Here is a 16,174-nt window from a genome sequence, read left to right as displayed (position 1 = left end):
CTCTGATTTCATCTCTCTAGCAATCATTGTCTCTCTATCATTCTCATTGTTTTCTCAGTTCCCCCTTCTCTCGCTATCTGCCACTTTTTCTGTTTCTGTGAGGCTGTTTGTTATTTACACTTTGAATGTCCAATATTAAGGGATCAAGGGTCTTGTGGTTTAGTTACCTGTCAGGCTGTAATGAGATGAAGAATTGCAGTAAGGGGATATTTCAGCAGATTTTTTAGTTGCTGTCTGAAGTGAGTCTGTGTCACGGCATAAATGGCAGTGTTTGTGCAACAACTCAGGAGTTGCAGCATTAAGCCAAATTCCAAAACAAAATAATCTAACCATACCAACTGATAGCTCAAATAGTCCAACCGACTCCAAATAGAATAAACCATTAATGTCGACCAAAAGAGGATGAAATTGGCTGAGATTACAAACAATAAAATGATGCATTTCCTTCGACTTTCCATCTCTGGGTCTCTGGAACTCTCCCCACAGCTGTGAGTCCTGAGTCTCCTGCGGGCTCTGCTGCTCACTAAAATGTGTCTGACAGTGAAAGCATTGAGCAGCAGAATCAGGACAAATGGGACACAAGGGGTTAGAATGTAGTGGAGGAACTCGATTGTTCCCCAGACCGGAGATTCCATAACATCCCTTGAGGCATCACAAAACCAGGGGTTGTTCGCCAGCCGATATCCATTTAATAACATAAAATACCAGAAAATGTTCTTTAAACAGCTCAACGCCGTCACTGTTCCCAGGACCACAGCCGCCGATTTCTCAGTGCAATATTTACTTTTCAGCTTGGGGCAGCAAATGGCCACAAATCGATCAAAGGTGAAAGTGACGGTGAACCAGACAGAACAGTCAGTGGCTGCGTAAAGCAGGACGGCGTGGATGTTACACAAGGGGATAGATCGCACAAAATAAAACAGTTGCCAATAAACCATGGGGATGTGTCTCAATATCAAGTCAAGGATAATGACCAGCAGATCCCCCACTGACATGGCCACCAGGTAACAAGTGACACATTTGGACAGACCACAGTTTCTGTTTGTCAGTGTCACAATTGTGATTATGTTCACTGTCAAGAAGGAAATAAAGAATGAAATTAGATATGATTCAGGGGAAGAAATTACCATTTAGACTGAGGACAACTTAAAAAAAGTACACACACAGAAGAATTAAATCTATTTTTTTTAAATTCCGGCACATTTGGATTGTGAGAGGAAAGAGAGGCATCCGGAGGAAACCCACACAGACACGGGGAGAAAGTCCAGACTCCACACAAACAGTGACACAAGCCTGGACTGAACTGAGGTCCCTAATGCTGTGAGTCAGCAGTGCTAACCACTGTGCCACCATGCTGCTCCATGGTAGCAACACAATGGTATACGTTTGGGAGAGAACTTTCCGGGCAGTCCACAACATTGACCCTCAATCAGCTACAGGTAAATAGCCCCTCTACCTTTTTGGAGATTTGGAGGTTAAGAAGGCTGAGGGAGCAAACCCTGACAGAAAATCCTGAGTGGAGTCCTGTAGGTGGTAATCTGTTGTCTCTCAGACAGCTCACTGACAACCCCTGCAGCAGAGCTGGTACCAAACTGTGCTGGTTTCACCCTTTCCTCTGAACAAAACTAAGTTGGCAGAGGGAGATCCTGATGCCTCAACAGTTCCGACTCTATAAAACTTACACAGGACTGTATCCTGGAGAGGAGACCACAGCATTGTGGCCACCATTTGCACAACACAAGGAAGAAACCGGAATCTCACACTTGATTGTTACAGAACACAAGTACCAGGGTTTGCTTTCAACAGTGGGAGAAAGCTTGAGGGTTCAGTATATCGCGACCATGCATAGTGCCCAGTGCATTTGCTGCTGTCCTACTATGGCCAACTGGACGAGTGAATCTCAGTGAGCCTTCTCTGTGGGAAGTTGCTAATCGATGCACCAGGTAAGAAAATCTCAAACAAAGGCCGGTGCCAAAGAAAAGCCAAGCAGCCTTCCTTAATAATTATTGTCCAGTCACTCTGACATTCAATATTATGAAAAGCTTCAAAAGGTTAGTCATGGCATGAATCAAATCCAGCCTCCCAGATTGCCTGGATCCATTACAGTTTACCTACCTCCCAACAGGTCCATGGATGCCATCTCCCTGGCCTTACAGTCAACCCTGGAACACAGACTACTGCTCAGGCTTTAACAGCAGCATTCCTACAAAACTCATGTCCAAAGTCTGTGGCCTTGGGCTCAGCTCCTGCCTTTGCAATTGGCTCCTGAACTTCCTAACCCACAGATGGCAATAAATAAGGACAGGCAATAACACCGCCTCCACAACTATCCTCAACAGTGGTGTCCCGCAAGGCTGTGTCCTCAGCCCCCAAGTATACTCCTCATATGCTGTGACTGTGTGGCCAAATTCCCCTCCAACTTGATTTCCAAGTTTTTTATCATAGAACCCTACAGTACAGAAAGAGGCCCTTCGGCCTATCGAGTCTGCACTGAACACAATCCCACCCAGGCCCTAACCCCACATCCCTACATATTCTGCCCATGAATCCCTCTAACCTATGCATCCCTGGACACTAAGGGACAATTTCTTAGCACGGCCAATCAACCTAACCCTCACATCTTTGGACTGTGGGAGGAAACTGGAGTGCCCAGAGGGAACCCACGCAGACACGAGGAGAATGTGCAAACTCCACACAGACAGTGGCCCGAGCCAGGAATCGAACCCAGGACCTTGGAGCTGTGAAGCAGCAGTGCTAACCACTGTGCTACTATGCCACCCAAGTTTGCTGATGACACCACTGTAGTGGGTCATATCTCAAGCAATGAGATTGAGAGCAGGGAAGAGATAGAGAATCTGGTGAACTGTTGCAACCACAATAATCTCTTCCTTAATGTCAACAAAGCAAAGGAGATAGTCATCGACTTCAGGAAACATAGTGGAGTACATGCCCCTGTCTACATCAATGGGATGAAGTTTGTTAAGAGCATCAAGCCAGATCACCAACAACCTGTCCTGGCCCCTCCATGTCGATCCAATAGTTAAGTAAGCCCACCAACACCTCTACTTTCTCAGAGGTCTAAGGATATTTGGCATGTTAACAATGATTCTCACCAACTTTTATAGATGCACCATAGAAAACATTCTTTCTGGTTGTGTCATAGGTTACTTCATCTCCTGCTGTGCCCAAGGCTGCAAAAAACTACAGTCCACCACTCAAACCAACCTCCCACCAATTGACACTGTTTACACTTCCCGCCTTGGAAAAGTAGCCAGCGTAATTAAGGATCCCGCACACCTCAGCCATAAACTCTTCCAACTTGTTCTGTCAGAAAAAAATGAAAACAAAAACGTCTGAGGACATGTATCAACTGATCCATACAATCATGGAGATGCTACAATTCAGAAGAAGGCCATTCGATCCATCGAGTCAGCACCGGCAACATCCCGGCCAGCCAGATTTTTGAATGGACCTACATTGCATTGAGATGATCGTTTTCTATAGCCTAGCTATGACTGCAACATTGCATTCCGCACTCTCCTTCTCTATGTATGGTATGCTTTGTGTAGCACTCAAGAAAAATACTTTTCACTGTGTAGTAACATATGTCAAAATAATAAATCAAATCAATTCAAATCAAATTAATCTTTCACATCTCAAGCTGGAACATCAGGACAATGTGCCCTGGCCTTACCAATGACCTTCTGCAGGTTGGTGATGTGCACAGGATTGCTGTGATCCAGAATGAATTTACAAGACTCAAATGTGGACACTGGGGAGCTGCGAGAAACTGAACTTGCTCAAAGTGGATCATTCACTGAGAAACACCACACGTTCTTGTAACGGGAGAAATCCCAACAGGCGATGTGTGAGAATGGAGCTTGTTTCAAAGTTTTTAAAAAAGCGTCACTTGTGATGATGGAATCCCAGGTATTGAACCGGAGTCCCTCATGCAGTGAGGCAGCAGTGTTAACGTTGTGCCATAGTGCCATCTTACAAGGCGCCCTGGAGACATCCAAGATCACACCCAAGACATCATCTTCACCATATCCGTGGTGGGGAAATGATTGGAAATCAACCTGAGGGACAGAATTAATCTCCACTTCGAGAGGTAAGGATTTACGAACAATATTCAGCATGGTTTTGTCAGGGGGAGATCATGTCTAACAATTTGCTTGAATATGTTGAGGAGGTAACTGGATGAGTAGATGAGGAAAGTGCAGTCAATGTAATCAACATGGACTTCAGAAAAGCTTTAGACAAATTCTGCATGGAGACTGAACAATGAAGGGGTGCAGAGCAATTTGGTAAATTACATTCAAAATTTGCTGAGTGACAGGAGACAGAGGGTGAAGGTCGAAGGTTGCTTTTGTGACTGCAAGCTTGTGCCCAGTGGGGTTCCTCAGGGATCGATGCTGGGTTCCTTGCTGTTTGTAATGTACATTGATGATCGAGACAGGATGTGTGAGGTATGGTAAGTAAGTTTAAATTGGTCGTGTGGTAAATATCGAGGAGGAAAGCCTTAGATTACAGAAATCACAAACCCTACAGTGCAGTTGGAGGCTATTCAGCTCATCGAGTTGGCACTGCCTGCAATCCCTCACAGGCCCTATCCCCAAAGCACCATTCGTTTATCTGAGCACATCTCCCTGATACTATGGACTAGTTACACTGGCCAATCCACCTAATGTGGAGATGCTGGTGTTGGACTGGGTTAAACACAGTAAGAAGTCTCACAAAACCAGGTTAAAGTCCAACAGGTTTATTTGGCTTGTGGCATGTGCTACCAAATAAGCCTGTTGGACTTTAACCTGATGTTGTGAGACTTACTGTAATCCAACTAATTCACACATCGTTGGAATGCGGGAGGATACTGGAGCACCCAGAGGAAATCCACGCAGACACGGGGAAAATGTGCAAACTCTACACAGACAGTGAGACAAACCAGGATTTGAATACTCGTCCCTGGAGCTGTGGGGCAGCAGCACTAACGACGAAGCCACTGTGCTGAGGAAATGGACAGGCTGGTCAGATAGGCAAATGAAATTTAAACCTGAAAAATGCAAAGCGATGTACGTTGGAAGGACTAAAAGGACAAGGAAATGCACAATGAACAGTAGAGTGTGAGGAAGTGAAGAGGTCCAGGATGAATTTGCATATATGAGGATCCCTGAAGGCAGCAAGACAGGTAGATGAGGTGGTTTAGTCAACATGTAAGATACTTGCCTTTAGCAACTGCAGCATAGAACATAAGAGCTCGGAGGTTATGATGGAAGTGTATAAAATACTGGTTAGACCAGACCAAGAGTACTGTGTGCAGCTCTGGTCATCACACTACCGGAAGGATGTAATTGTACTGGAGACGGTGGAGAGGAGATTCACCAGGATGCTGCCTGGGCTGGAGAGTTTCAGCTATGAGGAAACGTTGGTTAGGCTGGGTTTTTTACCTGAGAGCAGAGACAGCAGGAGATGGAGCGGGTGTAGTGAGTGGTGGGAGTGCTTTCGGGTCAGGGACCTGAGTGATACGCACAAAATTACATGGCACATAGATAGGAAGAAACTTTTTTCTCTTTAGTCGAGGTGTCAATAATCAGAGGGGCGTGGATTTAAGGTAAAGGGCAGATTTTTGTGTGAATTTGGGGAAAAATGTTTCCATCCACAGGGTGCTGGGAATGGCAGCTCAGGGCCTGAAAAGATGGCAGAAGCGGGAACAACCACAAGAGGCATTTAGACCAGCAGTTTAAATGCCAGAGCACACAAGGCAGTTGATCAAGGGCTGGAAAATGGGATTCAATTGGATAGCAGTTTGATAACCAGGTCAGACATAATGGGCCGAAGGGGCTCATTTTGCAGTGTTAAAACTCGATGGTTGTTAGACCAACCTCAGCAGTGGCCCCATCAAGTGCGGGTCTCACAGCGCTGGCTGGGATACTGACCACGTCTCAAACCTATGTGGTTGCAGACGTGCAGTTGCAGCCAGCAGTGAGCTGCCTGGTCTGAGAGACACATTTCTCAGCTCTCTGCTGCTGCAGCTGCCCCCAGTTGGGCGGCGGGCCCTGAACTTCTGTGAGGAGCCCCCAGAAGCCCAGTGCTCCCCTGCAACCACTTGGACCAATCAGTCCAGTGCATGCAAAGTGTCAGCAGAGGGCTCTCCCCAACCCACTGTACATAAGAACATAAGAAATAGGAGCAGGAATAGGCCATCTAGCCCTTCGAACCTGCCCCGCCATTCAATAAGATCATGGCTGATCTGAAGTGGATCAGTTCCACTTTCCCGCTTTCTCTCCATAACCCTTAATTCCCCTGTCTATCAAAAACCTATCTACCCGTGACTTAAATATATTTAGCGAGGTAGCCTCTACCACTTCAACGGGTAGAGAATTCCAGAGATTCACCACCCTTTGAGTGAAGAAGTTCCTCCTCAACTCCAATCTAAACTGCAGCTCCGCCCCCCTTATCTTGAGGCTGTGTCCTCTAGTCCTGCTGTCCTTTCTGAGCGGGAAGAATCTCTCTACCTCTACCCTATCCATCCCCTTCATTATCTTGTACGTCTCTGTAAGATCCCCCCTCAACCTTCTAAACTCCAACGAGTACAGACCCAGTCTATTTATTCTCTCTTCATAATCCAACCCCCTCATCTCCAGTATCAGCCTAGTGAACCTCCTCTGCACTCCCTCCAAGGCCAATATATCCTTCCGCAAGTGCGGCGACCAAAACTGCACACAGTACTCCAGCTGCGGCCTCACCAGTGCCTTGTACAGTTGCAGGTCTTTTATATTCTACTTTTATATTCTATCCCCCTCGCACCTTCTTGATCACCTGCTGCACCTGCAGACTGGGTTTTTGCGACTCATGCACAAGGACCCCCAGGTCCCTCTGCACCGTAGCATGCTGCAGCTTTTCGCCTTTTAAATAATAATCCCTCCTACTATTATTTCTGCCAAAGTGATTAACCTCACACTTGCTAACATTATACTCCATCTGCCAGGTTCTCGCCCACTCGCTCAGCCTATCCAGATCCCTCTGCAGACTTTCCACACCCTCCACGCAGTTTGTTTTTCCACTCATCTTCGCGTCATCAGCAAATTTCGTCAACCTACACTCAGCCCCCTCCTCCAAATCATCTATATAAATGGTAAATAGCTGAGGCCCCATCACCGATCCCTGCGGCACTCCACTAGTCACCAACTGCCAACCAGAATAGCACCCATTGATACCAACTCTCTGCCTCCTATTAGACAGCCAATCCTCTATCCACGCTAACACCTTACCCCCAACTCCGTGCCCCCTAACCTTCTGTAGCAACCTTTTGTGAGGCACCTTATCAAATGCCTTTTGGAAATCTAAACACATCCACCGGTTCCCCTCTGTCTACCGCACTAGTCACATCCGCATAGAAATCCAATAAATTCGTCAAACACAACTTCCCCTTAACGAATCCGTGCTGCGTCTGCTCTGTCAAACCATTCTTTTCTAGGTGCCTCACTATTTCTTCTTTGATGACGGATTCTAGCATTTTTCCTACAACAGACGTTAAACTAACCGGCCTATAATTCCCTGCCTTTTGCCTGCTCCCTTTTTTAAACAGCGGCATAACATTAGCCATTTTCCAATCTTCCGGCACTTCCCCAGAATCCAGCGAATTTTGGTAAATAATCACTAAGGCATCCACTATCACCTCTGCCATTTCTTTCAGAACCCTGGGATGTATTCCATCCGGTCCTGGGGACTTATCCACCATCAGTCCCATTAGTCTATCAAGCACCACCTCTCTAGTGACAGTAATTGCATTCAGGCCCTCACCTCCTACCATCCTTCTATCTTTAAGATCCGGCAAACTATTCATGTCCACCTCCGTAAAGACCGAGGCAAAAAACTTATTTAAGGCCTCAGCCATTTCCTCATCTCCCATCACTAAATCCACCCTCTCATCCGCTCAGGATCCAACATTCACTCTAGCCAGTCTCCTCCTCTTTATATATTTGTAAAAGCTTTTACTGTCCTTTTTTATATTTAGTGCTAGTTTAGCTTCATAGTCTATCCTTCCTTTCTTTATCACCTTCTTAGTCATTCTTTGTTGATTTTTAAAATTTTCCCAATCTTCTAATCGCTACTCTGAACACATCAGTTTTTAATTTAATACTCTCCTTTATTTCCTTAGATAATCACGGCTGGTTATCCCTTCTCCTACAGTCCTTCTTTACCATTGGAATATATTTCTGCTGAGTACCAAAAAAGATCTCCTTAAAAATCCTCCACAGTTCCTCAGCCATCCTACCAACCAATCTGCGCCCCCAATCTACATTCGCCAAATCTGTTCTCATCCTTTCGTACTCCCCTCTGTTCAAACAGAGGACACAGGTTCGGGACCCTACTTTCTCATCCTCCATCTGCATCAAAAATTCAACCATACAATGATCACTCATCCCAAGAGGATCCCTTGCAAGAAGACCCCTAATTCTACTCTGTGCATGCAGAGAGGCAATGAGACTCCCTCCCTACACCACTATGCATGCAGAGAGGCAGCGAGGGCCCCTTCCTAACCCAATACACATGCAGAGAGGTAATGAGGCCCTCTCCCCACCCCCCTTTGCATGCAGAGAGGCAGCGAGACCCCTCACTCTAACCCACTGTGCATGCAGCAAGGCAGCGTCACCTCCCTCCCTAACCCACTGTGCATGCAGAGAAGCAGCAAGACCCCACCCCCTACCCACTGTGCATGCAGGGGCACTGAGGCCCCCTCCCTAACCGAATATGTATGCAGAGAGGCAGATTGACCCCACTGTGCAAGCAGAGACGCAGCGAAGCCCCCCTACCTACCGCACCAATCACTTAGAGAGTATCAGTGGACCCTCAACCCTTCACCAGCTATATTAAGAGTGGCAGCACGACTAACTTACCTCAACAATCTTGTGCTTTGTGGCAGTGTGGCGGCAATCCCTACTCCACCAATCACGTGCAGAGTGGCATTGGGCCACCCTCCCGTCCGGATTGGCCCAATCCCCAAGGGCCAAGCTGGCCCCGCCTCTATAGGCCCTGCCCCTGCAAGCCCCACCCCTTCAGGTCCCGCATCTTCAGGTCATGCTCCTGCAGGCCCCAACCCCTGGTACTGCCCAATGGGCACTGATTTTTGCCCTTGACCTTGCCTGATGTCCTCAACGGCCTTCGAATCTACCGGCAAGATAGAACGTAGAACACTACAGCACAAACAGGTCCTCCGGCCCACAAGTTGCGCCGATCATATCTATACCTACCAGGCCATAGAACTATCTGTAACTCCCAATCCCATTAGATCCCATGTACTCATCTAGAAGTCTTTTAAAAGACCCCAGCAAGTTCGCCTCTACCACCATCGATGGCAGCCGATTCCACTCACCACCCTCTGAGTGAAAAACGTACTCTGTACTTGCTCCCCAGCACCTTAAACCTGTGTCCTCTCGTAGCGACCATTTCAGCCCTGGGAAATAGCCTCCAAGAATCCACCCTATCTATTCATATAGAACATAGAACATAGTACATTACAGCGCAGAACAAAGCAATGACCCTCTATCCTAAACCAATCCCTTTCCATCCATAAACCTATCCACGGACCTCTTAAACACCCCCAAACTAGGCGCATCTACAACTGCAGCAGGCAGGGCATTCCAATCCCTCACCACCCTCTGGGTAAAGAACCTAATTCCTCTCAACATTTTATAAACCTCTATCAAGTCGCCTCTCAACCTTCGTCTCTCCAGGGAGAAGAGACCTAGCACCCTCAACTTGTCTTCATAAGGCATGCCTCCCAATCCAGGCAACATCCTTGTAAATCTCCTCTGCACCCTCTCAATAGCTTCCACATCCTTCCTGTAGTGAGGCGACCAGAACTGCGCACAGTATTCCAAGTGGGGTCTGACAAGGGTCTTATAAAATTGCAGCATTACCTCCCGACTCCTAAACTCAATCCCTCGATTAATGAAGGCCAGTACACCATTCGCCTTCTTGACCACATCCTCCACCTGCGAGGCCGATTCAAGAGTCCTATGGACCCGGACCCCATGGTTCTTCTGCTCTTCAACACAGCTAAGACTCCTGCCCTTGATATTGTATTCCTTCATCCCATTGGTCCTGCCAAAATGGACCACTACACATTTATCCGGGTTGAAGTCAATCTGCCACTTCTCCGCCCAGTCTTGCATCCTATCTATGTCACACTGCAACTTCTGACATCCCTCCAAGACAATCCACAACACCACCAACCTTCGTATCATCGGCGAATTTATCAACCCATCCCTCCACTTCCTCATCCAAGTCATTTATGAAAATGACAAACAGCAAGGGTCCTGGAACAGATCCCTGGGACACTCCACTGGTGACTGACCTCCATGCAGAAAAAGATCCATCCACAACCACTCTCTGCCTTCTGCAGGCAAGCCAGTTCTGGATCCACAAAGCCAAAGCCCCTTGGATCCCATGCCCTCTCACCTTCTCAAGAAGTCTTGCATGGGGGACCTTATCAAACGCCTTGCTGAAGTCCATGTAAACCACGTCCACCGCTCTTGCTTCGTCAATGTGTTCAGTCACATTTTCAAAGAACTCAACTAGGCTCATAAGGCATGACCTGCCCTTGACAAAACCGTGCTGACTATTTCTGATCATTCTAAACTTCTCTAAATGCTCGTAAATCCTGTCCCTCAGAATCTTCTCCATCAACTTACCAACCACTGAGGTCAGACTTACCAGTCGGTAATTTCCCGGGCTATCCCTGTTCCCTTTCTTGAAAAATAGGAACCACATCCGCAATCCTCCAATCCTCCAGAACCTCTCCTGTCTCCATCGATGATGCCAAGATCATCGCCAGGGGCTCTGCAATCACTTCCCTCACCTCCCACAGTATCCTGGCGTACATCCCATCCGGTCCCGGCGACTTGATAGAATTTAAAAGTTCCAACAATCCTCTTTCTTAATATCCACATACTCAATCTTTTCAGTCTGCCGCAAACCTGTAGTACAACCTCCCAGATCACTTTCCACCGTGAATACTGAGGCAAAGTACTCATTAAGCACCTCTGCCATGTCTTCCGGTTCCACACAGACTTTTCCCCCTTCACCTTTTATAGGTCCTATCCCTTCTTTTCTCATCCTTTTACTCTTCACATATTTGTAGAATGCCTTGGAATTCTCCTTAATTTTACCCGCCAAGGCCTTCTCATGACCCCTCCTGGCTCTCCTAATTTCCTTTTTAAGCTCCTTTCTACAAGCCTTATACTCCTCAAGATCCTTAACATCTCTTAGCTCTCTGAACCTTTTATACACCTTTCTTTTCTTCCTGACTGGGTTCATCACAACCTTCCTGCGCCATGGTTCCCGCGACCTACCAAAAGATCCCTGTCTCATCGGAATGTTGTTGTGCAGAGCTCCAGACAAACATTCCTTGAAAATCCGCCACCTTCCTTTTTCCCAAGAACACCTCCTTCCAGTTTATTTGTCCAATTGTCTGCCTGATGTCATCATATTTCCACTTACTCCAGACAAACACCTTCCTAGCCTGCCTGATCCTATCTCTTTCCAATGCTATCGTGAAGGAGATAGAATTATGATCTCCATCCCCGAGATGCTCTCCCACCGAGAGATCCGTCACCTGTCCTGGTTCATTCGCCAGTACCAGGTCAAGTACAGCCTCTCCCCTCGTAGGCTTATCCACGTACTGTGTCAGGAAACCCTCCTGAACACACCTAACAAACTCCTCCCCATCCAAACCCCTTACCCTAGGGATGTTCCAGTCGATGTTTGGGAAATTAAAGTCTCCCATCACGGCAACTCTGTTATTACTACATCTCTCCAGGATCTGTTTCCCTATCTGCACCTCAACTTCCCTGTTACTATTGGGCGGCCTATAGAAAACACCCAGCAAAGTTTTCAACCCTTTGCTGTTCCTAACTTCCACCCACAGAGACTCTGTAGACAGTCCCTCCACATCATCCACCTTCTCTGCAGCCATGACACTGTCCCTGATCAACAGTGCCACTCCACCACCTCTTCTGCCTCCCTCCCTGTCCTTCCTGAAACATCTGAATCCCGGCACCTGAAGTACCCAGACATCCAAGTCTCTGTAATGGCCACCACATCACATTCCCAATCAGCAATCCACACCCTAAGCTCATCCACTTCATTCACTACACTCCTGGCGTTAAAATAGACGCACCTCAGACCTGGGGGCTTCCCTTCTCCATCACCTGTCTAACCTCCCTCTCATACTGTCTACAGTCATAAGAACATAAGAAATAGGAGCAGGAGTCGGCCATCGAGCCCCTCGAGCCTGCCGCGCCATTCAATAAGATCATGGCTGATCTGTCGTGTCTCAGTTCCACATTCCCGCCCTCTCCCCATAACCCTTAATCCCCTTGCCTATCAAAAACCTATCAACCCGCGTCTTAAATATATTTAGCGAGGCAGCCTCCACCACTTCAACGGGCAGAGAATTCCAGAGATTCACCACCCTTTGAGTGAAGAAGTTCCTCCTCAACTCTGTTCTAAACTGCCCCCCCTTTATCTTGAGGTTGTGCCCTCCAGTCCTACTGTCCTTTCTGAGCAGGAGGAGCCTCTCCACCTCTATCCTATCCATCCCATTCATCATCTTATACGTCTCAATGAGATCTCCCATCATTCTTCTAAACTCTAACGAGTACAAGCCTAGTTTATTCAGCCTCTCCTCATAGCTCAACCCCCTCAACTCCAGTATCAGCCTAGTAAACCTCCTCTGCACTCCCTCCAAGGCCAAAATATCCCTGTGTAAGTGCGGTGACCAAAACTGCACACAGTACTCCAGTTGCGGCCTCACCAGTGCCCTATACAGCTGCAGCAAGACCTCCCTACTTTTATATTCAATCCCCCTCGCTATGAAGGCCAGCATCCCATTAGCCTTCCTGACCACCTGCTGCACCTGCAGGGTGGGTTTTTGCGACTCATGCACAAGGACCCCCAGGTCCCTCTGCACCGTCGCCTGCTGCAGTCCTTCTCTACTTGGGAGCTAACCTCCTCACTCTCAGTCACCTTATCTGGATTCCCTCCCCGCAACCTTTCTAGTTTAAAGTCCCCCCAGTAGCCCTAGCCAATCTTCCCGCCATGATATTGGTCCCCCTGGGATTCAAGTGCCATCATGAGATCATCATGACTTGTCCTCATAAGTATGGACCAGCTGTTTTCCTCACCAGACACACCCTCTCCCAGTGAAGCTACAAAGGCCAGTGTGCTGCACAATTCCATCCCGGGCTCGCTGAATTTACTTAAATTTGTTTTAAAATAAATTTAAAATAATTTATTCAGCCTCTTGCCTGAAATGGATGGGAGACTGAATCCGCCACATATCTGTTGCTGGTGAGTTCACAAGAGGCGAGAAATTGGGCGTGGGCCTGAGTTCTAGGCTGTCACAAAGTGTTAATGCTCATCCTGCCACCAATAGGCAGGAAGTAGCTGTAAACCCGCCCCCCCCCTCCCTTCTGTGTGTGTGTGTGTGTGTGTGTGTGTGTGTGTGTGTGTGTGTGTGTGTGTGTGTGTGTAAATCTGATTGCATTTATCAGCAAATGTGTGTATTTATATGTGTGTGCTTGGATATGTCTGTGTGTTTGTGTTCTTGTTACTGTAGGAGAGTTTGTGGTGGCACAGGGGATAGCGTTGTTGCCTCACAGCACTAGAGGTACTGGTTCAATTCCAGCCTTGGCTACTGTCTGTGTCTGCATGGACTTCCTTTGCATGCTCTGGTTTCCTGCCAAAATCTGAAAGCTGCTTTTGTTAGGTGCATCGGCCTAGATAATTTCTCCCTCAGTGTCCCCGAACAGGGGCTGAAATGTTTACTGTAACTTCAGGGGACCTTTACAGTAACCTCACTGCGATATGAATGTTCTCATATTTGTGACAATAATGAATAAACTTCAAACTTTACAAAACATGTTCTCACTCTGAGAGATATTGTTGTGCACAAATGACCATTAAAATAGATTCTGCAGCCTGCTGACTGGGTGGGTGATTCACAGTGAACTGGTCTTATGTGTAGAGGGAAAAAACGGTTCTGTCTCAGCCTTTTACTCGTGAAGGAATAGTGTTTGTGGTTACATGTCTATGGAAAGTCACAACACACAGAAAGCATCCCAGCCCATGGGCCCTGAGACAATTGTCAGTGGCTGAAAGAATTAATAATTGGATACAGAGATTCAACAGAAACAACAACAGCAGCAACTCGAGTACTGTAAATGACAAGAAAATCAATACAGTTAAACAGCCTTTCTAGAATTTGGAGCTGGACACTGGGGACAGGACTTCACAGCCTTACTCTTCCTGAAGCTGCAAAATCCTGCCCGAGGTCAAGGCGTTCCCTTTTCTCCTCCTTGCCTGCTCCAATTCCCAGGATGGTCAGGCTAGTACAATTCCAGCTAGGGACTTACCCGGAACACCAACAATAGCCAGGAGGGGATAGTAAAAGCATTGAATCACATGCAGTAGATATCTAACCCGATCAGCTGATGTTATCCATGAGTCACCAGCAGTAAACCAATACATCCAATAGGATAAACTCCTGTCCTTGGTTGGAACATTCCAAGCCATTGTTCCCAGGTTCTGATCCATTGTTGGAATATTTTGGTTCATTGTTCCCAGATGCTGAGCCATTGTTGGAAGATTCCAATCCATTGCTCCCATATTCTGATCTCTCCTTTCCCTCCCTCTCTCTCTCTCTCTCTCTCTCTCTCCTCTCCCTCCCCGTCTGTTCGTGTCAGAGTTGTCGCTCCCCCTGACTCAATGGGGCAACACGTTGAACGGAATCCCTTATTAATAGAAGAGGAAAATCCCTCCAGTCAGACTAACCGGATCCATGGAGACTCACATCAATTACAGCCACTAAACAAACAGTTTCACTTAACCCTGTTCAATCCAACACTTTTATACCCAAAGTAGAAAATTTAGAGCCTCAGTGGGTTGTTGAGATTCAGGGAGGGTCAGTGCAGAAGGAGGCCATATGACCCATCGAGTCTGCATCAACTTACCTACATTGGAATAATGTTTGTACATATTTCCTTTTAAGATCAATGTTAATATTTAAATGTGGAAATCTGAAGTACCACTCAATGCACAAGTATTGTTGGTTTTGACATAATTTACTTCAAACTTTAATGTGTTTATTTTATATCAGGTTATGCCCCTAAATATTATTGTTAAGATAACTTACTTCGTAACTGACAACTTCATAACTGATAACTGGGTCAGTGCTGGGTCCTCTGCTATTTGTGATTTTTATCAATGACTTGGAAGAAGGGGCTGAAGGGTGGGTTAGTAAATTTGCTGATTGGTGGAGTAGTGGATGAGGTGGAGGGCTCTTGCAGGTTGCAAAGAGACATTGATCGCTGGCAGAGCTGAGGCGAAAAGTGGCAGATGGAGTTTAACCCTGATAAGTGCGAGGTGATTCATTTTGGTAGGACAAACTTGAATGCAGATTACAGGGTCAACAGCAGGGTCCTAAGGAATGTGAATGAGCACAGACATCTTGGGGTTCACATCCACAGATCTCTGAAGGTTGCCACTCAGGTGGATAGAGCCATAAGGAAGGCTTATAGTGTGTTAGCGTTTATTAACGGGGGTTTGAGTTTAAGGGCCATGGGGTTATGCTGCAACTATACCGGACGTTACTGAGGCCACATTTGGAATATTGTGTTCAGTTCTGGTCACCTCATTATGAGAAGGGTGTGGAAGCATTGGAGAGAGTGCAGAGGAGATTTACCAGGATGCTGCCTGGTTTAGAGGGTAGGTCTTATGAGGAAAAGTTGAGGGAGTTGGGACTTTTCGCTTTAGAGCGGAGAAGGATGAGAGGTGACTTAATAGAGGTTTATAAGATGTTGAGGGGGATAGATAGAGTGGACGTGCAGGTGGAAGTAGCTGTTACTAGGGAGGCATAACTATAAGGTTCATGGTGGGAGATATAGAAGCTTTGTTTGGGGTAGATTCTTTACTCAGAGAGTGGTTGGGGTGTGGAATAGACTGCCTGCTGTGATAGTGGAGTTGGACACTTCAGGAACTTCCAAGTGGTTATTGGATAGGCACATGGAGGGGATAGCCTGATCTTGGGATTGGACATAGCTTGGCACAACATTGAGGGCCAAAGGGCCTGTACTGTGCTGTACTGTTTTATGTTCATTGAACTTTTTGC

The 16,174-nt window shown here is 46.9% G+C and overlaps 1 protein-coding gene across 1 annotated transcript; it reads right to left on the bottom strand.

Moving 5' to 3' along the window:
* Positions 1 to 170: 170 nt before the first annotated feature.
* LOC145337516 (putative G-protein coupled receptor 139) lies at positions 171 to 14,643 on the bottom strand. The gene is made up of 2 exons (XM_080182305.1): positions 14,421 to 14,643; positions 171 to 1,072 (listed from the first exon to the last, which is right to left on the bottom strand). The coding sequence occupies exons 1-2, from the start codon at positions 14,641 to 14,643 to the stop codon at positions 171 to 173; spliced, it is 1,125 nt and encodes a 374-aa protein (XP_080038431.1).
* Positions 14,644 to 16,174: the final 1,531 nt, after the last annotated feature.

The sequence above is a fragment of the Carcharhinus amblyrhynchos genome, unplaced genomic scaffold (assembly GCF_965287045.1).
Source record: "Carcharhinus amblyrhynchos unplaced genomic scaffold, sCarAmb.v2.hapA scaffold_51, whole genome shotgun sequence".
Taxonomy (NCBI): Eukaryota; Metazoa; Chordata; class Chondrichthyes; order Carcharhiniformes; family Carcharhinidae; genus Carcharhinus; species Carcharhinus amblyrhynchos.
The sequence above is the reverse complement of the archived record's forward strand: the minus strand, read 5'-3'. Positions and strand labels throughout refer to the sequence as shown.